This window comes from Hevea brasiliensis, chromosome 1, assembly GCF_030052815.1.
Source record: "Hevea brasiliensis isolate MT/VB/25A 57/8 chromosome 1, ASM3005281v1, whole genome shotgun sequence".
In the NCBI taxonomy this organism is placed as follows: domain Eukaryota; kingdom Viridiplantae; phylum Streptophyta; class Magnoliopsida; order Malpighiales; family Euphorbiaceae; genus Hevea; species Hevea brasiliensis.
In genome coordinates, this window is record NC_079493.1 from 113,521,891 (window position 1) to 113,535,353 (window position 13,463).

General features: G+C 31.8%; 1 protein-coding gene across 1 annotated transcript in view; it reads right to left on the minus strand.

The window, feature by feature from the left end:
• Positions 1-3,262: 3,262 nt before the first annotated feature.
• The window catches only part of LOC131180221 (probable disease resistance protein At5g63020), an 81,741-nt gene continuing 71,540 nt past the window's right edge, over positions 3,263-13,463 (minus strand). Inside the window, exon 2 of the mRNA XM_058147854.1 lies at positions 3,263-6,845. Coding sequence (XP_058003837.1) covers positions 5,469-6,845 — 1,377 coding nt within the window. The 3' untranslated portion in view covers positions 3,263-5,468. The remainder of the gene's footprint in view (positions 6,846-13,463) is intronic.

Below are 13,463 nucleotides of genomic sequence, written 5' to 3' on the forward strand. Positions count from 1 at the left end.
TCTTTTCTATATTACTTGTACGACCCGTGCACTTGCGGTTTGATGTGTCCCAACCGCAAGTGCACGGGTCGTTCAAGTAGTATAGAAAAAGATATCATTCCCACGAGGAGTTGTGTTAATGATTGAATTTTTGATATAAAATAAAATATGTTAAAATTGTATTTTAATCAAATTAATAAAAGAAATTTAGGAATTTGAAGCATAAGGTATGAAAATGCAAAACTAAATTCAAACAATGACTAATTTAATAATTCGCAAAATAAAGAAATTGATAATAATGAAAATTAATAAAATGAGATTAAACTAAACACTCAAAAGTAAAATTCCAAGCAATAATTGATGAAAGACGATTCTGGAGTTAAGGGTTCATATTTAAGTCATTTTGGGATTTTTCCTAGCTAGCCCAATCCATGAAATTTATGGGTTTAAAGGAGATTAATTCTAAAATCCTTTGAAAACTCTTTCGAGTGAGACAAAGAGTGCCTTAATTAACTTAATCCTATTTTCGTGGAGTTAAAATTAACCAAGACCCATTAGGTTCTTTAATCAATCTATTAAAACCCTCTTAACCCTTAGTCTATTTCTAGATCTAAGTTAATTAAGTCCAATTTCTTGATTAACTATCACTTGGTTTTCTCCTTTCGGTGCTTCAACCAAGGATTAAGAACATAACTTAATGGGGCCCTTCATTAAGCATGTGAATAAGCACACAAGAAATGGATTAAACCTCATAAATTCATTAAATTGGGACTAACCCAGTTCAAATCCACAAAAATAACTAAATATTACATCCCTTACTCCAGAATCAAAGTAAAACTACTCACTATCCATAATATTTAAAAGATATTCTGATTTAATATGGAAATAAAACTTTAATCTAAGCTAAGAAACAAAAAGCTCAATACTAGAAATGTAGGAAAAATGTAAGAAAAGAAAGAAATCCTCAAATCTGGTTGAAAATGGTGTGGGAGGTGATTGTGTCTCTTCAGTTGCTACTGCTCCTTCTTCTCCTCTTCCTTCTCTTTTTTTTTTCCCCTTCTAAAATGGGAAATGGGCCTATTTGTAGCAATTTCTGACATGGAGCCCTAAAATGGTGTGTTTTAGGAGGGATTTTCTGAGGGAATCTTCTGCCAGTTCATTAATGAAATCTTTGTGGGACTGCATAAGTGGACTGCATAAGTCATGCAGTCCCTTATGCAGTTTTCGGCTGGTTTCTGGCTCAATTATGCGAAACTGCATGACCAGGTGCATAGGTTATGCACAATTCCGTGAGATTGCATAAGGGGGCGCGAATCCGCATAAGCCATGCACTCTCCTTATGCACAATTCGGTAGGTATTGGAACAGTGATTTTTCTCCTTATGCAGATCTGCACGGCTTATGCGGCAAGTTATGCGCAATTTGGCCAATGCATATTTCAACTTTGAAACTTGTTTTTGACATCTTTGGCTGTAGAGATCACTCCTCAATGGAAAATTTTCTTTTTTAGTCCTTCCAAAACACCATTTTTCCTACAAAACAAAGTACAAATTACAAATTAATCCAAAATTGACAATTATGAAAAACTAACTAATTAACTAATGAAATTAGCTAAAAATGACTAATAATCAAATAAAATGGCTATGAAATCAAACCTAAATGATTATGCAAAATGTATGCATCAAATACCCCCAAACTCAAACTTTTGCTTGTCCTCAAGCAAACTTTAAAATGTGATGCAAAATTTTTAGGGGTGCCTTATCCAAAGAGTTATGAAAATTACCTATTAGAGTAACTTAACACACCTTTAGCCATACCGGCAATCCATATACCCATCCTTCAAAATGCAAAGAATTTAATGCTTGTCCAAGCTTTCACCGCTTAGCCATCAAGTCAATTATCATTCAAAATCCCCAAACCAACCAATCAAAAGAGAAAGTCATGCTCAAAAGGAATTTTAAGACAATCAATAACCAAAGTGTCTCTATATAGAATGATGGAATTAAATGAATGAATGGATAATTTTCCAATCCCATAGGCAAATTTCCTACTCCTATCTCCACTAATGTAGCAAGTACTATCAAGAGATCAAAGGTCTTTTTAGGGATGTAATGGGGCCATGGGGTTCAAAATGAGGCTAAGAAGAAAGATGGGTAAAAAGGATTCAAAGCATGAGAATATTTTCAATCTTGACAACATAAGGTACATTTCTTATTTTATTATATTTTTTTCTTTTTTTTTTAATATTTATATGGGAGAGAGAAATATACAATGAGGATTGTCAAGTGCTAGCATAATTTACAAAACACATAAAAATGGAGGGACATTTTGATACTTTAAACTTGTATCTTGCATTTTCTTTTGATGATTGTCCCTAAAAATGCCACCTCCAAACTCATTCCTTTTAATACTTTGGGTGGATTTCTTTCAATTTGAATGACAATAATGAAAAACACATATTCTAGCACTTTTACAAGATGACAAGCATTTCTTCTCCCTTTTATTGTATATATTTTTTTTTCTCTTTTCTTTTCTTTTTCTCTCTCTTTTTTTTTATGTACCTAATATTCAATTATCCTCATGAAAAGGGTTGGAGTGTTTGGTTCATTGGCTAGGTAGCAATTAGGATTTCAAGAAAAATTAGGAATAAAAAGGCTCAAAGGGGTTTGCAAGGGTAAATTTTAATTAGGAAAAGGGCCAAAGGTTTAAAATGAGAAGGTTTAAATCAAAGAATGCCTAATCATCTCTCTTTTCAAGTACAAGCTGGTATTTCGCCTCGAAAGGTTTAGAAAATTTGTTCTAGGATTGGTGAGACATCATTTGACTACCTTATATCCAATAACTCCCTCTAAACACTTCCATCTCCAAATGACTAGTTGGGTGGCTTTTTGGCTAAGAAGATATAGGCAAGGGATAGACACTTCAAAACCTTGCACCTCTTAGGAAACTTTCAATCCACAAACCCAACTAAAGGTAAGTCAAATCACTCTCATAGGCACATTTTCAATACTCAAGGGATTTGGCAAAAGATTTTAATGCATGATGCATGATTCCTAAAAATGAGCAATGCATTAACTAAATGGAGGAAATCTATTTGTGTGCAATGTGTACAATTTCTAAGTGATGTATAATGTGTGTGTAAATGTGTTATGTATATGTATGTATGGATATATATGTAAAATATTTACAATATATGTAAATGGAATGGGATGAGATGTTCTACTCAAAAAAAAAAAAATGTACAAAAAATGTAGCAAAATAGTATGGATAAGTATGCACAAAAAGGCAGTAAAGGCAATGAAAATTAATGAAAAACTAATGTAATAGCTATCCAATAAAACTTCAAGAAAAACAGAATTCAAAACAAACTAAAATTGTTTCAACATATCTACAAAGAAAAACTCCTACAAGTTTGAACAAAAGTAAAGCATAAACTAATCTAATTCTATTGTTTTGCCCTTGTCCAAAGATGCTGCTAAGGGGCTGGTTGCTGCTGGTTGCTGTCGAAGTGATGGTGCTGGAGGAGGTGATGGAGGTGGAGGAGGAGTTTCTTGTGGAGGGGAATCAGGGTTGGGAGGCCGCATTGCCAAGGGCGAAACTTGGAGAGGGGAGGTTTGAGGGGAATGAGGAGGCGACTCCATTGGTTGCCGATGGTGAGGATGGAGGAGATGAGGGAGAAAATGAAAAAGGCAGAGAGAAATTAAGGCAAATGCGGCAAAAATAGGAGTGGAGAAGAAGAAGAGAGGTAATGCTGGGAGAAATGGAAGTGGAGGGACAGTCGTGAACAGAAAAGACGGGAAGAGGAGGTGGGAAAAATGGTTGCCGAAAAGAAATTTTGATTTGAACAGGGTTTGTGTAAAACTGCATAAGTGAAAAGTGAGTGTGCATAACTTATGCACTCTCTTATGCATGTTTCGGTGGGTGATAAAAAAGTGTGAAAAACTGATTATGCAAGAGTGCATAGCTTATGCGCTAACTTATGCAAGTTTTGGCCTGTTTTGGATTTCAGAGAAATAGGTCATGCGGAAGTGCATAAGTTATGCACTCTCCTTATGCAGGTCTCGGCAGGTTTTGGCTTTTGGGGAGTGTGGTTATGCAGAAGTGCATAAGTCATGCACCTTGCTTATGCACCTCTCGGCAGGTTTTGGCTTTTGGGGAGTGTGGTTATGCAGAAGTGCATAAGTCATGCACCTTGCTTATGCACCTCTCGGCAGGTTTTGATTTTTAGAGAGTGTGGTCATGCGGAAGTGCATAAGCTATGCACTCTCCTTATGCAGATTTCGGCAGAGAGAGAAAATGCAGGATTTGAAGTCATGCAGAAGTGCATAAGTCATGCGCTCTTCTTATGCAAGTCTTGGCAGATATGAAATTTGACAAAATATGGCTATGCAGAGTTACATAAGTTATGCACCTCCTTATGCATTTTGCAATAGAGATGAAAATGGCAATAATTGTGGTTATGCAGGATTGCATAAGTTATGCAGTTACTTATGCACAATTCAACAAAATTGAGAGAACAAATGAAAATGATTTGCATGTGTGAAAAATACCCTAAAATGAAGAAATATAATTATATGAAGCATAAACTATGAGAAATTGTCACCAAAAACACATCAATATATACAAAGTCCATCAAAATTGCATCACACAAGCTTGTAAAAGTGAATCCTGCATAAAAGGCATTTATGAATCATGCCATTTCAACTCAAATTCTGCAAATCAACATTTAGCACATTAAAACTCAATAAAATCAGCATAAAGTTGCATCCATCCACAAATGAGAATGGACTCCCCAAGTTTTGCCAAGAAAATGCAATATGTCCACCTTAAATCCCACAACTCAAATAGGCTCAAAACTGCAAAAATGACCCACTTACCACCATATTAACATTATAAGCACAAATACTTAAAAGTTATACACCCAACCTCACCAAGAACATAAGTCATCTGCTGCAGACCCCCTCCTTTGCTGCAAATTTCATTTTTTTGCATAAACCAAGAGCAAACCTGCACAGGTTATGCAGCAAAAATTAATCAGTTTTGGGAGAGTTGAGGGATAAAATATCAGTTAAGGGTCACTCCCCAGCAGTTCACCAGCCTTCCTCCATTGAAATACATCTACAAGGGACAAGATTCAACAATGTCAAAAATTGAATTTGGAGATTTGAGATAAAAACAAAAGCAATGTAAATAAAAGTAAATCAACAAAAAGGAAAATAAAAGAACTTGGGATGCCTCCCAAGAGGGCTAATTTATAGTCCTTAGCTGGACTCTTTTCATGTTTCATGGCGGCTGAAATTGGAATTTATTGCCTCTGTTTCCAATAGGTGCTTCAATGAATCTATACTTCATTTTCTTTCCATCATATGAGAAGATCCTTGTTGCTTTGTCTAAAAATCCAACCATTTCTTTCTTGACGACCTTTGGTGCATCTTTTTACTTCGATTTTTTCTAGAGAGGGAAAGGACAAGGCATTGGGATATATGCTTTTCAGTTGTGGTAAAAAAAGCAACCTGAGCACTTGGAGTTTAAAAAATGGGTTAAAATTTTCATCCCATCATCTAACTTTTCAACACTTATTATCTCTTCTATATGCTCGTTCACTTGCACATTCAAACACGTCAAATTTGGAGCTAGAATAACCCATGTCAGATCCCTCAATCTGAGGCTTCCCCCTAAAGTCAATGTATGAAGGCTATTAAAGTATGTCTTCCTTGAGATCATTGAGTTGCCTAGACCTCCACCTGCATCATGTGCTTCTATCTCTTCCATTACAACATTGACTCCCAACTCTTCTGAATTACTTCCACCGATTATAACCATATCTTCTAGATTCTTCATATTTGCCAACCACCAAATGTTGAGAGATTGTGGACTTGGAAACAAATTAAGCCATAGAGCTCGAGTACAGTTGACTAATGTGTGGGCGTTGACATAACTCTGGAGATCTGAGACACTTCTTATTGTACTGCTCAATTCATTCAAGTGTTCCAAACATTGTAGCTCCTCTATTAGCATGTTCTCTTCCCTCAATATATTATCTTCCAATTTTTCGACCCAAATAAAACCAACGTTGTACATTTTCAAAACTTGCAATGATGATAAACTGGATATGACTCCCCTTGGAATCATATTTAGCTCGAAATTACCCACCAAGTTCAGATATTTCAGATTTACCAACATTTTCAACTCAATTGGCAATTGACTTATCAACGTCCATGACAGATTAAGATATTGCAATGAGTTCAATTTTGATATTCCTACCAGCAATTTTTTGATATTAGTACTTGATAGGTCTAAAACGGTTAGTGTACCCATAAACTGAAAGAAACCATCACTGATCTCACTCAAATTACGATTATCGCTGAGAAATAAAGTCAAAAGATCAGGACATCTAGGAACTTCATGGATTCTCTCGAAGGAGTTTGCCATCAAGGACATCCGCTTTGATACTTCCCATTTTCCAACCTCTGGTACTCGAGTTAATTGGGCACCCGCTTCCACAAAAAACTTATGTTTTTCTTTTTCATATTTACATGCTATCAACAGAGCCATATCACGAATCACATCATGCATTTTCACATGTCGGCCTTTCTCTTCCAATAAACATGCCCCAACAAGAGTGCCAATTATAGAATATGCCTCATTGCGAGCACAAAAATTCTCATAAATCCAATAATGTACCAACTCATCCTTCTCAATTTCAAAGTCTTCCGGAAATAAGGAACAATATAAGAAACAAAATTTAACTTTATCACTAAGCAAACCGTCATAACTAAACTTCAATCTTACAAATACCTCAACCTCCATGTCTTGAATTACCTCATCCTCCATGCCTGGTAAGCTTGAGGCAGGGCTTCTAAGTACCTCAAGAGCATGCTCCCATTCTTCCTTTGTAATTTTATCGCCATTGCTCGCTAATGGTAATGAGTGCGATTGGCAACCCACTACACTCTTTAGCAACATCTTGAGCCAGAGGAACAATATCAAAATCAATATCCCCAACCTTCTTCTGAAACAACGCCCAAGCTTCTTCCCAAGCCAAAGGTTCTACTTTTATCATCTTTTCAGCTTCCATTTGCCCGCCTACTCTGCAAGAGCGTGTTGTGAATACTATCTTGCATCTGTTTTGTCTAGTAGGTAGAGGAACCCCAATCTCTTCAAGGTCAACTCGCCGCCATATGTCATCTAATAATAATACAAATTTCTTTCTACTCAGTACATGAAATATGTCTTCCGCTTTCTCACGGAGGCTTTTCTTTTTCCATTTCTTATCCAAAAAGCCAATTCTTTTCCAAATCTGCTCTTGAATCTTCTCAGGTTTCAAATCTTTAGAAACCACAGCCCAAATCACAACATCAAAATTATTAGATATAGTGGCAAATCTGTTGTTGATTTTAGTAAGAAGAGTAGTTTTACCGACTCCCCCCATACCGTATATGCCAACAATTCTCACCTCATCTCCCGTGATGTAGCTCCATGCCTCGTCTAAGGTAGTTTCAGTGCCCAATGTTGGATTAACATTTCCTACTACCACTGGTTCTGGAAGTGTCCTCTCAACCACTTCCTTAAAATCTCCTTCGCTCATCAAACCAACCACATGTTTGAGGCTTCTGGAAACGCTTTTCCCAAACATGTAGGTGGACTTACAGTTCTTGGAGCAACAGCCTGCGAGACACAATTTCTGTCTTTCTCGCGTAGCTCTGTTGAGGAGAGAATCAAATTCAGTAATGGTAGCGTCTACCCTTGAAAGCCATCCTCCAATTCGATCCAGCTGCACTGTTTGTGGAGTTTCCTCACTGTTGACCCACCGCATCACATCATTGCTCAGCTCTCTTAATTTATCTCTTGCAGTCTCAAGTTCTTGAAGATTGTCTTCAAGCTGACATACATAAAGAGCCTGTCCAGCAACGCAATCCCAGCAACGACCGGTCAAGGCATCACCGCATTGAATTGAAAAGGCGTGACCCATAGCTTATGAAGAATTGGACAGAAGCGTAAAAAAATGAACGGAAGCTAAGTTATTACAAGAAATCTAAGGGATGAAAAATGAACTCTTTGTTTGAAAAAATGATAAGAAAGAAAGGGAGAGGAGAGAAATTGAGAGTGGAGAGAATGATGGAAATGAAATTACTTTTCTCTCTCTTGATTGAAATGTGAAGAGAGAAAATAAAGTGAAGTGAAAAATGAGAGGCAAAAAGACGAAGAATAATGGTATTGATCCCTTTAAGTCTTTGCAGTTTGCATAATAATGGATTCTATGGCTTTTTGATAACGATGCATGAATCGTTTTATTCCTTGCTTCATTTTGGAGTCTATGGCTTTTGAGGAAAGAAAGTGGCCTTAATAATGCTAGTTTAAAAATGAAATAAAAATATTTTTTTATTAAATTATTATAAAGGTTATTGTTTTAAACTTTCATTTTTAATTACTTTCTGACTTAATAATAAAAAGAGGGCCAATAATTCTTTTCTTTTCAGAGTCAATACATTAACGGCAAATTAATTATCATTTTATCCGAAGAAATAATTTATTTAACGGAATTGAAATTTAAGGACTCAATTATTACCTAATTTTAAACAAGGATTAATATATGAATTTTACCAAATCTTATAAACTTAGTTATAAATTATTCTAATTATTAATAGTGAAATATTTAGAGGTAAAAGAAGATTTCTTTCATACAAGGGCAATTTTGCCATTATAAAATAGTTTTTTAAGACGATAAATTGGAAATAAAGGATCAATTTGTTTAATAAAATTGAAATTCACGAATTCAATCTTTACTCAAACTTTAAATAACAGTTAATATGCGGGTTTTATTAAATTTTAAGGACTTAGATATAAATTAATAATTTATTCCAAGAAAGAAAGGGAGAGGACAGAAATGGAGGGTGGAGAGAATCATAGGAAATGAGATTACTTTTTTCTCTCTCTTGTTTGGAAAGCAGAGGGAATAAAGTAAAGAAAAAAAGGAAATAATAATTTTTTATTTATTTAAATTATTATGTTAGCTTTAACCTTTTTTATAAAAAATTAATTATAAAACCAAAAATTATAAAGGTAGATTAATTTCTTGTCTAAACTATATATGATCCGTTTGAATCAAACCAAATTGATAAAATCAGTTTTGATAGTATTTAAATCAAAACAAACAAATTAAATTTCAAAATAAAACAAATTTCATTTTTACATTAAGTGAATTGAGTTCAATTTAAACTATTTTTATTTTTTTAATATTTTCAAATTTTTATAATTCAACTCTTATTACACCTTTTATATATATATATATATATATATATATATATATATATATATATATATATATATATATATATATATATATATATATATATATACACACACACACACTACCTATTAAAATTCTAAATAAAATGATAAAAAACATCATACCAGCGGCCAGAGCAGCTAGTCACGAGTTTCTGTGGGAAATCAAGTGTGGATGTTGCCTCAAAGTCTAAGCCCTGCATGAGGGTAACTCGATGAATCATTCATAATCTTGAGGCCTTGAGGCCTCTAGAAACAAGCAAGCCTCCAATATTGGCCATGATATGCGATGGACAACGTTGAAGCATCAGCATATTCATCACCTTAAACTCCATACTGCTAGACATTATACATTACAGGATATGAAAAAAGTTTGATGGAACATCTAATAGAATGATCATGTCAAAAGCAAAAAAACAAGAAATGTGGCAACTCCTGGCAATTCAAGTTCTTGAATATAAAAGACAACAGATGCAATACAATTCACAAATGTTTAACCTCATACAAACGCATTGGAGGACTTGCAAAGGGCATTCATTTTGACGTTGAAAAAATATATAAATATTTCTCTCTCATCCCGCAAAATATTTTCAGAGCATAGCGGAGCCTGTTGGGGTTTCTGACCATTACCACTTTACATGACTGGAAATTTGTTTAACATCTATTTGACAGATTGCTTCTCATAGTATGAGTTCAATGAACTGAGCAATTAAGTAGAAAATACCAAATAGGCAAATACAGATTAAAAACAGTAACTTCAAAAAACTATTGTGATTCATTTGCTGAAATTGAAATACACATTCAGCCAATTAAATAAATAAAAAAAAATCTAAAAGGAAAATTTAAAAAAAACGAATAAGCTGTGGTAACTTGATAAATCAAAAGATAAACAAATAAAATCTAGATTATACATTTCTTTCATGCCATTTTTTCCTTACAACATCTTGACATCAATTAAGGAAAATATATTAGAGGAGGAACAAGAAGAGACTAAATCAGGTCAGCTAACAAGAAGCATACTATTAGCAGGCAACAAATTTCTTAGAACCATCAAATACTCCCTATCTGAAATATTTAGTATTTAAGTGTATTAAAATAAATTAAGTTTTAGTAAAAAATAATAATATATTATTATGTGAAGTAGATTTTGTAGATTCAAGATGAAGACATCTTCTCTTTGTTTCCATCTCACATAATTTCAAAAGCGAGATGAGATTAAAAAAAAAAAATTGAATATCAAGTAAATCGAATCAGAGTAAAAACAATTATCATCCCTAACATATATATATATATATATATATATATATATATATATATATATATATATATATATATATTAATTCAGTACGGTTGATAATATATTACTCTTAATGAAGCTGTCAGTACGCGCGCGTATGATAAACACTAATCAATTGCAAATTGAGTGGCCTTTTTGTCATAATCTCTACCTTATTAAACAATTTGCATTAGTTTATTGCAAATTGAGTGGCTTTACGATTATTCTAATTACTGTTGAAAATCTATTAAAGAAATTGATATGAAATAATTTTATATTTTAAGTGGAGAAAATATTATAATTACCGTTGAAAATCTATTAGAGAAATTGACGTGAAATCATTCTATTTTCTTACAGACTTAATAATAATAATAATAATAATATCTGAGCATGAATACTCGGGCTGGTTAACGGCTTAGCAAAATATTTGCCATCATATATTTATTTTATATTTCTAATATGTACTTTTATTTTATTTCTTTATTTTTAATTAGTTTTGTTAATAATATTTTCTTTTATTTTTAAAATATTATAAAATCATTAGAAAAAAACCGTTAGATAAAAATTTTAATATATATATATTAATTATTTATGTACTAAAATTATTAAAACCATGTGCTTTGAATGAGCAATTTTCTAATTATGATTATGATAGTATTTGATATAAATAAATGAGTAATTTTCTAATTATGACTCGACTATTGAATCGATAAGCTGATATGACCCGATTGATTTGAGTGATTCAATTATTTAATAAAACTTCTCTCTCTTTTTTTTTTAATTTTAGTATAAAAATTGAATTTAAAATCTCATAAAAAAGTTTTAAAATTAAAATTAATTGAAATAACTTGGTAGTTATGTGCTTTTATTTTAATATATTTATTTTTTATTATATACTTCATATTTCATAAATATTAAAAAAAAACTATACATTTATAGAAATTTTGATGCATTATATTACTTGAATACTTTTATGTACAATTTAAAAACACTATTAAAATTTATTAAATATAACTTAATAAATGTTAAAATTTTATTTTGAATAATTAAAATTTAATTAATTATATTTATTTATATTAATAAGTGTTATATTTAATTAATTTATATATTTAATTAATTTTTAATGATTCACTGATTAAATCACTGACCCATTCATCCGATACCTTCATTGAGTCAATTTCCAAACCAATTTCCAAGCCGGGTTTAATAACATTGTTTCACATATTTGTGTTTTGAATTCATAATATACTAAGTCAAGTAATAATAGTTTGCATAATTTTTTTATTTTATTTTTATTTTTTTGGGTTTGCATAATTTGAATTTTATTTTTTTATCAACCTACTCATAATGGCTTGCATTATATATAAATATAATCAAAGTCCAAAGATCAATAAGGTTCACCGGTTGTTGTGAAGGTTAAAAACGAAACTAAATGAAAATTAAATTATTTATGCAGAAAATTATAATGTTCTTTACAAGTTATATTATTTTGGCTTAAATGTGTTTTTTTAATTCAGGAAAGGAAAACAAATAATTTTGCTTATAGAGAGAGAAACTAGGTTTGAAAGCTCAAATTTTATTTTTTAATATTTTTTCTCAGATTTTCTAGATTATTTTGAACATCTTTAATTTTTGAGTTACTCTCAAGTAACTTATATATTAATTTTTATTAATTTTTAAGGTTGATCAGCATAATTTTAATTTTTTAGTTTTATTTAAAATTTTATTGAAATTTAATAAATTTTAAAATATAATCTTGGGTGTTTGATGTGGAGCAATATAGAAATAGGAATTTCTTTTTAATTGGTGAATTTTTTTTTTTTTAATCTTTCTTATTATTATTATTTGTGAAGAACTAGTTTACATGCAGCAAAAGGAAATGCGCGAGAATTGCAGTCTTGATAATTGAGAATTCACAAGTAGCAAAATCACTCCGTTTAGCTGTAAGACATCCACCAACACAGCATCCAAAGCTAAATGTAGTATTAAGAATGGATAATTGATATGTCAAATTAATTAAAAATTGATTAAATTTAAAAAATATCAAAGAACAATGTAATTTGGCATGTGATCTCTTGCATGATAGAAATAGTTAGTGACATGAAAGTTGTCCCATATTAAAAAAGTTATGTCTGTACATTAAAAGAAATCAAAACGAACTATTTATTATCAATAGTTATTTCTATTCTAAAAGATATAAGTGAGCATATATAATTATTTTAAGAGATATACAGTAAACAGATCTAATTATTCTAATAGATGCAAAGTGAACAGTTATATTTGTTCGAAGAGGTGCAAACGTTTTATAAATATAGTTTCAACAAAAATCTATGAACTCTTTCTCTTCTATCTTTTCTCTTCGTTTCTACTTACAATCAACATTGTTATTTTTTAATTCATTCTTGGGAGAATTCTAGAATCGTAGTTTAAAATTTTGTTTTGACTTTATTATCCTAGAGGAATTTGCTCAAAATACCTGATAGCAACATGGTGGGAGGCATAATTCTCTTAAAGAGAGCGACTACACAATCGAAGCTATTATTATTATTGTTATTATTTTTCTAACAATTTTAAGGGAATTATTCAACAATGGAGGCTTCTGGTACTAGTGTTTTTTATTTTGTTTTCAACAAGATTGTCAATCCTGATGTCTTCAAACTAAAGCATTTTGATCTAATAAATTTCACTCGCTGGAAAGAAAAATTATTATTTTTGCCTATTAAATTAGGTATTGCATATTTGCTGAGTGATAATTTTCTCAAAATTCCTAAACCATCTAATAATAAGGCTGCAACAATCACAACATCTCGTAGGATATGTGAAGAAGATGAAGTTTGCTGCATAGGATTTATTCTGAATTCTCTTTTTGACAGACTATATGATTTATTTCGGCCTATCAAAACTTCACAAGAAATTGGACA